This window comes from Acanthopagrus latus, chromosome 15 (genome assembly GCF_904848185.1).
Source record: "Acanthopagrus latus isolate v.2019 chromosome 15, fAcaLat1.1, whole genome shotgun sequence".
NCBI lineage: Eukaryota > Metazoa > Chordata > Actinopteri > Spariformes > Sparidae > Acanthopagrus > Acanthopagrus latus.
Genome location: NC_051053.1, coordinates 20,828,525 through 20,841,075, shown reverse-complemented (window position 1 = coordinate 20,841,075; position 12,551 = coordinate 20,828,525). Strand labels below are relative to the sequence as shown.

At 43.1% G+C, this 12,551-nt stretch overlaps 1 protein-coding gene across 2 annotated transcripts; it reads left to right on the top strand.

The window, feature by feature from the left end:
* The first annotated feature begins 3,525 nt into the window (after window positions 1-3,525).
* Window positions 3,526-12,255, top strand: slc16a9a (solute carrier family 16 member 9a). Of its 2 annotated transcripts, none has more exons than XM_037124552.1 (6): window positions 3,526-3,763; window positions 4,545-4,805; window positions 7,296-7,439; window positions 8,586-8,681; window positions 9,503-10,387; window positions 10,557-12,255. In XM_037124552.1, exons 2-6 carry the CDS (start codon window positions 4,604-4,606, stop codon window positions 10,739-10,741), a joined length of 1,512 nt encoding a protein of 503 aa, XP_036980447.1. In that variant the 5' UTR covers window positions 3,526-3,763; window positions 4,545-4,603; the 3' UTR covers window positions 10,742-12,255. The 2 variants fall into 2 exon arrangements, with proteins under 2 accessions (XP_036980447.1, XP_036980446.1); XM_037124551.1 differs by lacking the exon at window positions 3,526-3,763 and adding an exon at window positions 4,284-4,449.
* The last annotated feature ends 296 nt before the right edge of the window (window positions 12,256-12,551 follow it).

The window sequence follows — 12,551 nt, the reverse complement described above, 5'->3', positions numbered from 1 at the left end:
GGCTACAGAGCGGAGAAGTGTTTCCCATAAATCAATCATGCCAGGATCATTTAACAGTGTAAACGATTGTAAAGTGCGCACAATAACCTGCAGCGGGAGGAAAAAAGGGCTGGGATGATAAGCTATGCAACACATTTGGCTTCTCCAGTGGTAACTGTAGCTCAATCACACATATGGCCGGTTCAAACCGACCCGAAACAAAACATATACCCCGTCATAAGAGACAGGAGTATATCTTTGTCCAAAGACTTGCTGAGCTCTCATACAAACAAAGCCGATCGTGTGTTTTTCTACCATTTTGCAGTGTTCCCTCTTGCTGCTGAAGCCAGCAACCTGAACTAATCCAAGCAGGAATCTGGACTGGAGGCTCAGGGTGGGCACGCTGGGTGCTAAAGTGGCCTTTCACCTCTGCAGCTTTATGGATCTGAACGGCTGAACCAAGAGACATTTATCCAGACTGCAGGGTGGCTCTGTGTGTTTACACCTGCCAAGACTCTTACAGAAAAGAACAGCATGTTACTGCTTCTCAGGTGTCACACAAGGGCAAAACGAAAGAGAAGATACTCAAAAATGTCAGAATATCAGGTCAGCTGACGCAAAACTGCTGGGAAAAATAGCCAGAGCAGAAGCAAGCAATAGTTGTAAATATGTTTCGATGGTACTGTGCTCATGGTAAGATGATTTTTTGCTTGCTGAATTCTCATTCACCATTAGTCTGGCAATATGTAACACATAAATAAAATACCAAACCTTAACAATTTGATGTTGCAAGATCACCAACATAAAAATGCTGAAAGCTGCAGCAAAACATGTCCTGAGCTTAGCAAAAAGGCTAATAATTAAACGTCTGAACTGCTTACAAGTCTCTATAAATGTGTTGCTCAACCCTGAATATTATTGTGTAGAGTAAACATTAGGGTCCCGAAAATGGATACTTGTGGGACACCATCAACATTTCGGGGGCTTGATGTCATAACATCCGCAGGAACAGCTCCGAATTCTGCAACCTATCCAAAGTTGTTTCGATGGATTCACGGAGTTCAACACATTCACACACATTATTGGCCTCCAGGAGAATTTGCGGATAAGTCTGGGACTTAGCCAGCTTTGAGATGGGTCACTTATTATTCAGGTCAGCAGTGTTCCCACCTGGAACCACCTGATGTTGTAATATCAGGATCACTGAGAGGAAGAGGGCGCAGATCAGCATTGTTTTTGTTTGCGGAGGTGCTCTTTGTCATCTCAGAGGTGTTGAATTGTCAGCTTTGATATTGTCCATGGATATGGTATCACACAGATCACAGATGTTGCTATAAAAAGGTATGGGTGCCTCCGCCTCCTGTGATAAGGATCTTGTTCTGGCCAACATGTGCATTTGTTTCAAAAGCGAGTGACAGACATATGCAATGTTTTTCTAAAACTGTTTTGCTCTTTTAAAGGTGCAATATGTAAGAGTTGACCATTAATTGATTGCTGTACCACCAGACTACAGAGCAGCCCCTATACTCAGTCTGCCATATAAATGTGTTGTAATTTTGTGACTTATTCGACACTGGCTTTTTATCTCTTCTCAGAGCTTCTGGGGTTCAGCAGCTGTCTGCCAGTCGCTTAATAAATGCATCAAAGGGCACTAGGGGGGACAACAGGCATGCAGTCGGACCGGTTACCAAAACAAAGAACCCAGAGGATCGGTTTACGTTTGTGTGTACATCCCCCCCACATACCGAACCCTAAACTTTTGTTTTTCAGGTTTTACTACCGTCTATCCCCTCTGCTACTAGAATCAGTGGCCCAAATGCTAAAACCAGACATGTGTCGATAAATGTATTGAAAAACTTATGCAAGCAAGTGAAACTGAGCACCCCGATCAATTCAATGATCAGTCAATAGTTAACTCTGTGAGCGGCTCTGTAATCGCTCCCCACCCTCCGTCTGACTCCTGCGGACTGTCCCCAACATGCACTAAATCTGGTCTGAACTGGTCTGGAGCAACATGTCACTGTAATGCCAGTGTAGAGTTGCCGACAATTAACTGTGCCTCCCTTGTTCTTTTCTTCACTTAATTTTTCCGTCAGAAGGGGGATTATTGAGACTAAATCTGTTCTGTAAGACCCTTCCTGGCAGCAGATCTCAGCTATGGGAAAAAAGTATAAAAGATCCTGAAGAATTTTGGGTGCATTCATTGTGAAAACCAGTTTGACCTCCTGTCTGCACTCTCCTCCTCCGGGCCTTTCATCTTCCCCTCTTTCATGCCCACTTTTATTTGAGTTCTTCACACTTTCTCGTCTCATCGGCTGACTTTGCTCCACAGTGCTGCTGACCTGAGGTTATGCGAATGGGTGCGATCACATGGCGACACAGTTTTATGATGCTGCTGCTGTGTGAGTGAAAGAGCAACCCTTGTCTCTGTTCTCACATCACAGAAATGCCTGTTCACTTCCTCAAGCCAAGATACTGAACCCCCTAGTTCCTCATTACAGGCTTTCTGGCATACATGGAATACCTGTCAGGATGCAATAAGGGGAAAAAAGGTCATTATATTCTGGTAAAGGTACAGAAAACAAATGGAGTTAGATTGCAGAAATACTGGATTACAATTTCAAAATAAACAGTAGGCAATACTGGCCTGTAACAAACACACATGCAGTGATGGAATATAACTGAGTACAATTTACTCAAGTAATGTGCTGAAGTACAAATTTGAGGTAATTTTACTTTTACAATCCGTTTTGGAGACAAATATCATGCTTTTTATCTACCACCTCAATGACCTTCAAAGAAGCCCTCTGGTTAGTTCTTAAAACATCATCTTCTAGTGAGAGGAATGTCATTTAAAGAGTTTATCCAAGAGTTTTGTGTGTGTGTGTGTGTGTGTGTGTGTGTGTGTGTGTGTGTGTGTGTGTGTGTGTGTGTGTGTGTGTGTGTGCGCGTGTGTTGCTTTAATCAGTGCTCACTGGGGAGAGCACACCAGGCAGTGCACCCTGCTGGTGCAGCAAGGACTTGTTGTTGCCATCCATCAACCGGTTCAGACTGGACTGATGGCAATATTCACATTGTTCCTGGAGAGAAGTAACCCATACACCCAACCCCCACCGTGAGAGCACGAGCCCCCAACTTTAGGCCGGACAGGCAGAAGTTTATTTACAAAATGTGTATCTTATTTTTTTCTTTTTAAACTTTTTCACTTGAGCTTTTTTTTTTTTTTTTCAAGAGTCTGATTTGGGTGGCACATCCGGAAACCTCTCAGGTAAACACATTTGCGTGTGTGTGTGTGAGTGAATATGCACGCCGCCCCCCCCCAAAAAAGAAAGAAATCATACACAACGTAGAGGCAACAGAAAGTGTGCAGTTTGCCTCCATAAATAACACCAAAGCCGCCACATCTCTGGGCGGAGAGACTGAGCTCCTCTCTGTGTGCTGTGCGCTCCAGGCGCGCGAGAGGAAGCCGCGCTCTTCCTCCAGTCACTGCGCTCGAGCTGCTGCTGGACCAGCAAGAACAGCTTTGAACCGGTTTTTGTCGCCGGCTACAAAGCGGTTGGAAACGGATGCTCAGTGCGCATTGTTGATGCAGGATGCTCTCCTAAACACACGGACGCCCCCGGGGTCGCAGCTGAACAGAAGTCGAGGCGTTTTTGTTTTGTTTTTTAAAAACTTGTTTGTGTCGTTTAAGACAAGATTTTAACGGGGAAGCCATTCTACATGTGAAGTCCCCGCAGAACGCGCAGCTCTGCGGGTTCCTGCTGCTGTTTTTGTTGATGCTGAGGTGAGTGAGTGCCGCATCTCCGTTTTTTTTAATGTTTTTTTTCTTTTCAACAAAATAACAAGCGCTGTCTGCCTGCCTGCGTTTGCATGTGGCAACAACGTTTGAAGGGAAATTAAGGTGACTGACGTTCGCGAATGTAGAGAGCAGAATGTGAGATGTAAATCAGCCACCAGCCTCATACAGTGATTTTCTTAAATGTGTTATTGTCTGCGATTTTAGTTGGGGGGGAAAGTAACCTGTTTACTGTCGTGCTGATGTCATCTTGCTTCATGGGCAAGATGAGCTTGGCCACAACTTTCCCCCCTCAAAGAAATTTGACTCAGTGATGTATAAAGTTGCGCTGGCCTATTAATATTTAATAACAGGGGTCTCAAAAACTGAGGTCAGCGTCAGGATAAAAGGCTTTCGCATCTGTCTAATAAGGAGCTGAATCATGGAAGAGGCAGGTTAAAGGTGCAGGAGGAAGAGGAGGAGGTGGAGGAGGAGGGGGGTGGATAAAGAAAACTGCCAAGTAGTGCAGTTTCCCCTCACTTTCTCCTCCTCCAAGGTGTGGTTCCAGAAACAAAAGGAGCTGTTGCCTTTGAGCAAGTTGCAGTCAGTCAGTGTTCAGGACCTCACACAGGTGACCTGCCTGTTTGCCAGGCTCAGTGCTGCAGCAGCCATCACTACATCAAGGGGTTTTTTAAGTAAGTGTGTTTGAATGCGCTCCACTCACCCGCCTCACTAATTGTTTTTCCAGCCAAACCACAACTGTGATGTTTGTTGTTATGTCCTCCCCCAGGAACCCTTCTTCTGTCAGCGCTGTAGCAGAGCCCAGAGGGCAGCAGTAACTCCGGCACCATGGCTGAGTCTTCTACTAAAGTGCTGGACGGTGGCTGGGGATGGGCGATCGTGGTGGCCTCCTTCATGGCCCAGCTCCTGGCCTACGGATCACCCCAGTCGGTGGGCGTCCTGTACCCTGAGTGGCTGCACGCCTTCCAGGAGGGCAAGGGCATGACAGCCTGGGTGGGCTCCCTTGTGGCTGGAGTGGGACTAATAGCCAGTGAGTAGCACACAATGTAAAAATCTTATAATCCTCCACATTAGTCCACATTGGGATTAAACAGCCAATTTAAATGCCAGATGAATTAGATCAGGGAGATGGAACAGGGAGGGTCCTGTCATGTAAGAGTGACTTTTTCACCATTCTCCCTCCAGATTACTATTTCATGCATCCGATAAGTCTGTCCTGAGCGGAAAATTGATGTTTTGGCACTGCATGTAATTATGGCCGAGGTATTTGCTGATCTGTGCGATCAGGGGAGAGATAACATATCAGCTTTGTGCTCAAAGTAGAGCAGTAGACACTCACCTTTACACCTATCTCCAGGCCTTTTGCCTTCTCAATTATCATGCCACATAATACCACTGATAACAGAAAAAAGGCACAATACATGTTCAAAGTCTGACCAATGGCTTCCATGTAAAGGGGCAATATGAAATGATGCTGGGCAGTATGCCGATATTATATTGTTATCGTGACATGAGACTATTATCTAAGACACTGGACATGATATGGTGTAAGTGGGGTTTTAATGATGCCATTACAGTCAAAGGTTAGGGTAATTTTCTGAACTTATCAGACCGTTCTGCTGGTTCTAATAATCTGTGGAGGACTGACAGCGCCAAAGTCAGGAATAAATAATTAGAATAAATACATTCATACAATTAATTTCATTTGACATAAATTTAATTATCTGCTGTAATTTGCCCCGTAGTTATTTACTTTCCACTTTGTATGTGTATGCATTCATTTAAAAATATATTTATGTATTTATATATTGATTTCTGCTTTTTAACCCTTACTTATTTCCACACACTTGTTTACTTCTGTATTTTTTATGTTTCACCACTGGATGATCGACATCAGACTTCATAGATCGACCACACGCCTCATAAAATGTTAATATATTGATTATTAAGACCTGCATTTATTTATTATTAATTGACATTTATTATCAATTCAGTTAATGGCATGTTATTGATTTAGTTTTATTTATTCATGATTTAGGCAGTTTCATTCCTCCATATATACCCCTCATTATTAAATATCCATGTGTTTACATTTTGTGAAAACACAAGTAGTCATCTCTACAATATACAACATTTTAGCAATTACAATGTTGAGGTATTCAGTAAAATGATCCTGTTTTTTTATGTTGTTGTCCAGTCCCTGTATGCAGTGCTTTCACAGAGAGTTCAAATTACTGAGATGTATATTGTGTATTGTGAGGCAGCCTAAAAATAGCACAATATTTTCACCACGGCACATGTTAACCATAGCCACAGGTGTTAATGGTTTCTCCTTACTGTAATGTTATACCAGGGTGGGGAGAAATGACAATGCTGTGACAAAGATGAGCACTTTGTGGCTCCCTATGATAGAGAAAAGCATGAATAGTGCAAGCTATCCATGCTATGAATGTAGGAGGATCACTTAGCCTGTAATCTAACCACAAGGGAGGGGAAGAAAGACAGATGGAGAGACAGACAAGGAGAGAAACACAGCGACTAAACAAATATTGCCTTCGTTGAGCTGCATAAACTTACTTGATCCCGAGTAGAAACAATAATTAAAAAAGTGAAAAGTCCTAACACCATGGTAAACAAAGAGGAGCTCACACACACACAAAACGTCCAGGCTCAGTAACCTCTCAGTTGTGAAGGTATGCTCCCATGACTGTGTTGAGAAAACAGGATCAGTGACTGATAACGGTCTTGGTTGACATTTTCGTCAAAGGGAGACTCAGGCTCATCCCCCGCCCCGGTCTGGCTTCTTGTTGTCGTCTCTCTCATAGGGGCGAGGTGAAAAATCATGACTGGACAGATCTTGCCTCGGGCCTGGCCAAGTCTTGGACACGTGTCCCAGCTGTCAGACAGCTGCAGCACTGCGGTTCCTGCTGCACAACAGCACAGTCTTCCCCCTGCTTAGAGGGCAAGGAAACAGTAAATGTCGCATGATGAATGAGTCAAGCTATCTCCGGTTATGAGAGTATTCAGCAAGCAGTGAAAGAAACACTCTTGGGCCTAACATGCTTTCAGTGTATTTAAAGCATGTAGCTCTGGTGAAGAGGTGGGAAAGGCTGATAAATATATGTGATACAGTCGGACATAGTGGAATAAGATGATTGTCCAAATTTAAAGCTCACCAGAGAAGAAATTGAAGGATGTTGAGGAGTTACAACCATCAACCTTATTGGTTTTGGTAAAGGGTAAAAGTTGATCTCAAGTGATGTGACAACACCTTTAACAGGTTGCCAGTTTGAAGCTAATGTGATGTGGCGGTGATGTCATCAGACACGGCAGCACCTTGTGAGACGGGGTGTGATTTTCCCTGAAACCCTGTTTGTTGTCCAGAATACAACAAATGAAGAACCATAACATTATCTCTGTCCTTTGTTCCCTGAATATTTTTGTTCCTCTGTGACTCATTTTTTTTTCTCTCTCTCTCTCTCTTCTCCCCTGTTTGTCTTTCTTACCTCTTTCCCTGTAGGTCCTGTGTGCAGTGCCTGTGTGGACAACTTTGGGGCACGTCCCGTAACCATCTTCAGTGGCGTAATGGTGGCGGGTGGCCTGATGCTCAGTGCCTTCGCTCCAAATGTCCAGTTCCTCATCTTTTCCTACGGGATCGTGGTTGGTAAGTAATCTCGATGATAAACTTGGGGTGGCATCCTGTGTGCAAAAATAATTTTTTCTATCCTGAAAGTTGCTAGATTATAAGGCCCTTATAAGTCTTTATAAGATGTTTATATATATTAATATAACTATTTATGTGTTAATAATGGAATCGAAACACAAGTTAATGTAAGATTATAAGACATTTTTAAGCACTTACATAATTTTGAAAGGGGCTGTGTGAAACTTATCTGTCTTTAGTTTAACTGTTGCTACCCATAGCTGCTGCTGGCTAGTTAGCCCAGTTAGCCGTGCGGCTAGCGGTCCTGACCGGGAGCCCAGAGCACCAGGGTAGTTTTGAGCCTTATTCTTCTGTGCCCCGACAAGCCAGAGTTTTAACTTGTTTGAGTGTTACACAGACAGTCAGGTAGAGTCTTTGGTCAGTGTCAGGTGAAAAAAATGTGTTTGATGTTACCGTGGTCATGTGAGTTAACTAAGCTTCTTATCCGTCTAACAAGAGACTCTCGTAACACGCTGTACAATCATTTTGAAGAAGCAGGACCACATGTGATGTCCAGATATTATGCAAAACCAGAGGGTGACTATAGCTTATATTGCCAGTTAATGAATACCACACTTTGTATTTATTGGGGAAAAATAAGAGCCAATGGGTGCCTGCATGGGCCAAACACCACCTGTTATCACGCTCTAAGTGGCAGCCCAGTGGTTCTTTTTCCTGGTAAGCCCGTTACACTCGGCACTGCCCACTTATGAAGCAGTGCTGACTAGTGGAACGGGGAGGCCATGCATATTTGAAGACCGTCATTTATTTTTAGAGATGCCCAGAGATGATGGCCGTGGCTCTCTACTCACGTGCAGCTTGTTTACTCCTGATCATATGCTTCTCTTATGCTACTTGTGTTACCCTCTGAACTCTCAGATTCAAGCACACTGTAAATACATCTTTGTAATCGCTAGCCAGATTCATCGACTGAAATACAGAGCACAGTGTTGTTTTTTTGGAATTGTATGACCAAGAAGAATATAAGCTCTACACATTATCATGATATGTTCTGTGAAACCTGTTTATTTTTAGAAGTGCAAAGCTTCTGCCCCTTCACCTGACTAATCCTCCATCCGATCGTCCTTGTCCTCTCTCCTCCTACAGGCCTGGGTTGTGGTCTGGTCTACGCAGCCACGCTGACAATCACCTGTCAATATTTTGACAAGAGACGCGGCCTTGCCCTCGGCCTTGTCACCACAGGTACTGCCGCTCACCCTCTGAGATAACTGCGATTCACACCAGTTCTCCATGCTCACTTCTTTCATGTATGAGCTGCTGGAAGCCTTGGGATGCTGAGGTAAACATCTGTAGTGTAGCAGAGGCAGAGTAGTCTCATAGGCAGGGACGTGGGCTGGGACTACATCAGGTTTTGATGAGAGTCAAAACTTTTGTGCTACTGGTTTGATGATAGACAGAAGCGAAGCATCAGAAGTTTATTTTTAAGGTTAAAATCAGTTGTCTAAATATAATTTTTTTTTTTTAAATCCCCTGAAGGCATTCTGCTGACCTTCAGTTGCTGAACTGAGCTGCACTGATATAGGGTTGCGCTCCAGGATGTGTGTATACTGTGACATCACATTGGGTGTGGTTACAGGTGCAACAGGTGTCCACTTCTGACAAAACCTTGGAGGTTTGGTCAGACTAGGGGGTTTGGTCAGAAATGGGCATTAGATAGAGGTGAAATAATCTTGACACTTTCAACTAGAACAGGCCATAAAATGGTGATTTACATCCTTTTTTTTAAACCTAATCTCTACAAGTTATTAAAACCAGTGTAAGATTAGGACATTTCTTTGGTGCCCCCTAGTGGCAGTATCAAAAAGGACAAGTATTACCTGGGAGCACAAAGATGAACGAGCAAATTGATCACCTAGATTGCACCAGTTTTCAACAAGAATGTCTCATTTTCTGTAAAAACACATTTGAACAGTGCTATACTCACGTAAAATTCTACTTGATATCGATATATCTGTCACTTTCTCACGCAATGACTAAATTTTTGTCTTCCTCTGTTTACCCAGGCACAAGCGTTGGAGCCTTCATCTATGCCACTGCTCAGAACGAGCTGATCGTGCTGTACGGTCTTGATGGCTGCCTGCTTATCATCGGCGCTGTAGCACTAAATCTCATGGCCTGCGCTGGCTTCATGAGGCCCCTCAACATGCCAGGGTACTACCTCAAACAGAAACAAAAGGCCGCCCTCGAACGCAACACAGAGGAGCAGCTTTTTGAGAAGCCCCCATTGGAGGACCTGAAGATCACAGCAGGGTCCACTGCAACCACTCCTGAGAAAACACTGATGGTGAAGGAGCTGCTCATCACGATGGACGCCAAGGACTTGGCCATTCAGACGGAGAAGAAGAAAGGCAGCTTTCTGTCTGGGTTGGCCATCATGAAAGTCATCAAGAAGAAGCAGCAGGCGTACTCAAAGTACGTGAACTCCATGTATGAGATCCTGCAGGATCAAGCCATGGTGGCCTTCTGTATCGGTGTCTTCCTGTTCAGTCTGGGGGCATTCCCACCTGTACTCCTTATAGAGGATGTGGCGCAGACACAAGGACTCATTGAAGAAGTTAGTGTCATTCCTCTGGTATCGATAGGGGCCATTGCCACCTGTGTGGGTAAACTGGTGCTGGGTATGCTGGTGGACATCAGGTGGATCAATGGTATCTATCTGTATGCCTTCACCATGTTTGCAGGAGGTCTCTCACTGCTTCTTATCCCTGTCACTAAGACTTATTTGGGGCTGCAGATCCTGTCTGCTGTCTTAGGTTTCTTCTCTGGAAACTGGTCTCTCACTTCCTACATTACCACTAAGATTGTTGGCTTGGACAGATTGACACAAGCCCACGGCATCCTCATGTTCTTCGGAGGACTTGGGATCATGCTTGGACCCCCTGTTGTAGGTAAGAGGGCTTTTCATTATGAACATTTGGAAGCAACAGAGTGAGGCAAGGCGAGGGATGTTTTGACTTGAGTTAGGAGACAGATTGTCATTATTTAGCTGACTGCTGTGTCTGTCAGGATTCCCTACTGACTGTGCTTACAATGTCTGTTTTTCTTATCACTTTCCAGGGTGGTTCTTCGACTGGACACAGTCATATGACTTGGCATTCTACTTGAGTGGGAGCTGTGTGGTGGCGGGATCACTGATCCTCTTCGTGCTCACCCTTCCCTGCTGGAACAGGAAGCGCTTGGAGAACGACAGACCAGACGTCCATTACACCAGCAACTGTGACAAAGTTGCCTCTGTAGCCTGAATATGAGCACCTTTCATAAGGAGTCTCACCCCTACTGCCCAGCAACTGTCCGCTGACAAACTGTACCTGAACCACCTTGAGGAGGGATTTTTTTTTCTTTGACCTTACAGGGGTTCCCCCCCTTATTTTTGCTGCCAGGTTCTAATATACCAAAATAAACGCCAGAGGTTTTGAAATACAGGCCTTTCCTCTGTAACTCGCCTGCGTTTCTCAGGTTCAAACATACTACAGATCTTTTTAAAGGTTTGACTCCGATACCTGTGTTGATTTTTTTATTATTATTGCCTCATTATACGAGGTCAACTGAACAATATGGTTTAGCTCCCCGATTCCATATTGTGTCTATGTTAACGCTGGTATTCACTTCACTGTAGCTCTGAAAGAAGACAAAAAAGACATGGTGTCGACATCTGTAAAATTCTTGGGTGTTAATTCAACACAATCACAACTTTTGAAACAAGTCTACAAATGCACAAAACAATCTCCCAAGAATCTTACTAGAACAGAGAATGCAGGGATTGAAATAAAGGAAAGAGACGCTTTTTGATAATTGTAATTTTAGCAACACATTTTTTTTTTTAATTTTGTATTTACTTTTTGATATGTATCTTATTTACACCGCTATGTATCTTACCAAAGCATCAATGATAGACAATGCCTGTCAACACACAATGCCTGTTGGAACAATACAATCGCCTTGCTTTAATGGATAATGTTTGTTTTCAAGTGCATTGACTGAATTTATACTTTTTAAAAAATGGTTGAGTTTCACATACCTCCTGTTTCTTGATCGCACAGAGACTTGAATAAGTTATGCTGATTCAAAAACATGTAAGAAAACACTTAAGAGATCCTACTGTACTTCAACCCCTTGCAGCATGTTGATTCTCTTTGTGGCATGATTTTCATGATTTCTGATGGCATTCATTTTGACCAGGCTGGTCCTTTTCCATCATGTTGTGTCTGTGTGTGTGTATTTGTTGTTTTTGCGTGTGTGTGTGTGTGTGTGTGTGTGTGTGTGTGTGTACATGCCTGCACACGCATGTTTGCATACATGCAAAGGTTTGTGTATGTGCATTCATTGTTTGATAAACTTTTGTATTAGCACTAGTTTGTAAAGTCCTATGTGCTAGTGACTTTTATATGCACAAACTGGCCACAGAGCAGTAAAAAATATTTTTGTTTCAGTTTGAAGTTGATTATTGTGATCATAATTGTAACAAATTTATTGCAATAGGCTTTTAGAACCACTTGAATGTTGTTAAATATACCACTACAAATGTATTTTTTGATAGTTCCAGTTTTAGGGTAAATCTGGGACATTAGTGTTTGCGTTTTGTGTTTGTAGAGGGTATTTACAACTTGCAGATGAGGTACAGTTTGTACCGACCGAGACAGTATGTTCGGCTGTCACCTTTTAGCCACTCTTTTTTTTATGCCAGTATTATATTATTTGTCTATATTTCTGTTCTTTTGTTTTATTTAAAAAGTGCCAATAAACGATATTAATATAAGTATAGTGAGTGTGCATTTATTATAGAGCATGAACCACAATTTGAATCCAAATTAAAACGTAAATTGATTTCTTTGACTGTTAACTATTTGCTAATACTCCCGCTAGGTTGGTGAGTCACAATTTTCATCCAATTAGCGTTCTTTGCGTCACCGCGCTCCCCCAAGTATTCATAAGTTGATTTCACTGTCCAAGGTAAACAGATTGCCAACCGGGCACACCATTGGCAGAGCCTTTCGTAAAAAAAACAAAAACAAAAACAAAAAAACACGAGGCACATCGACCTGACGGTATTTC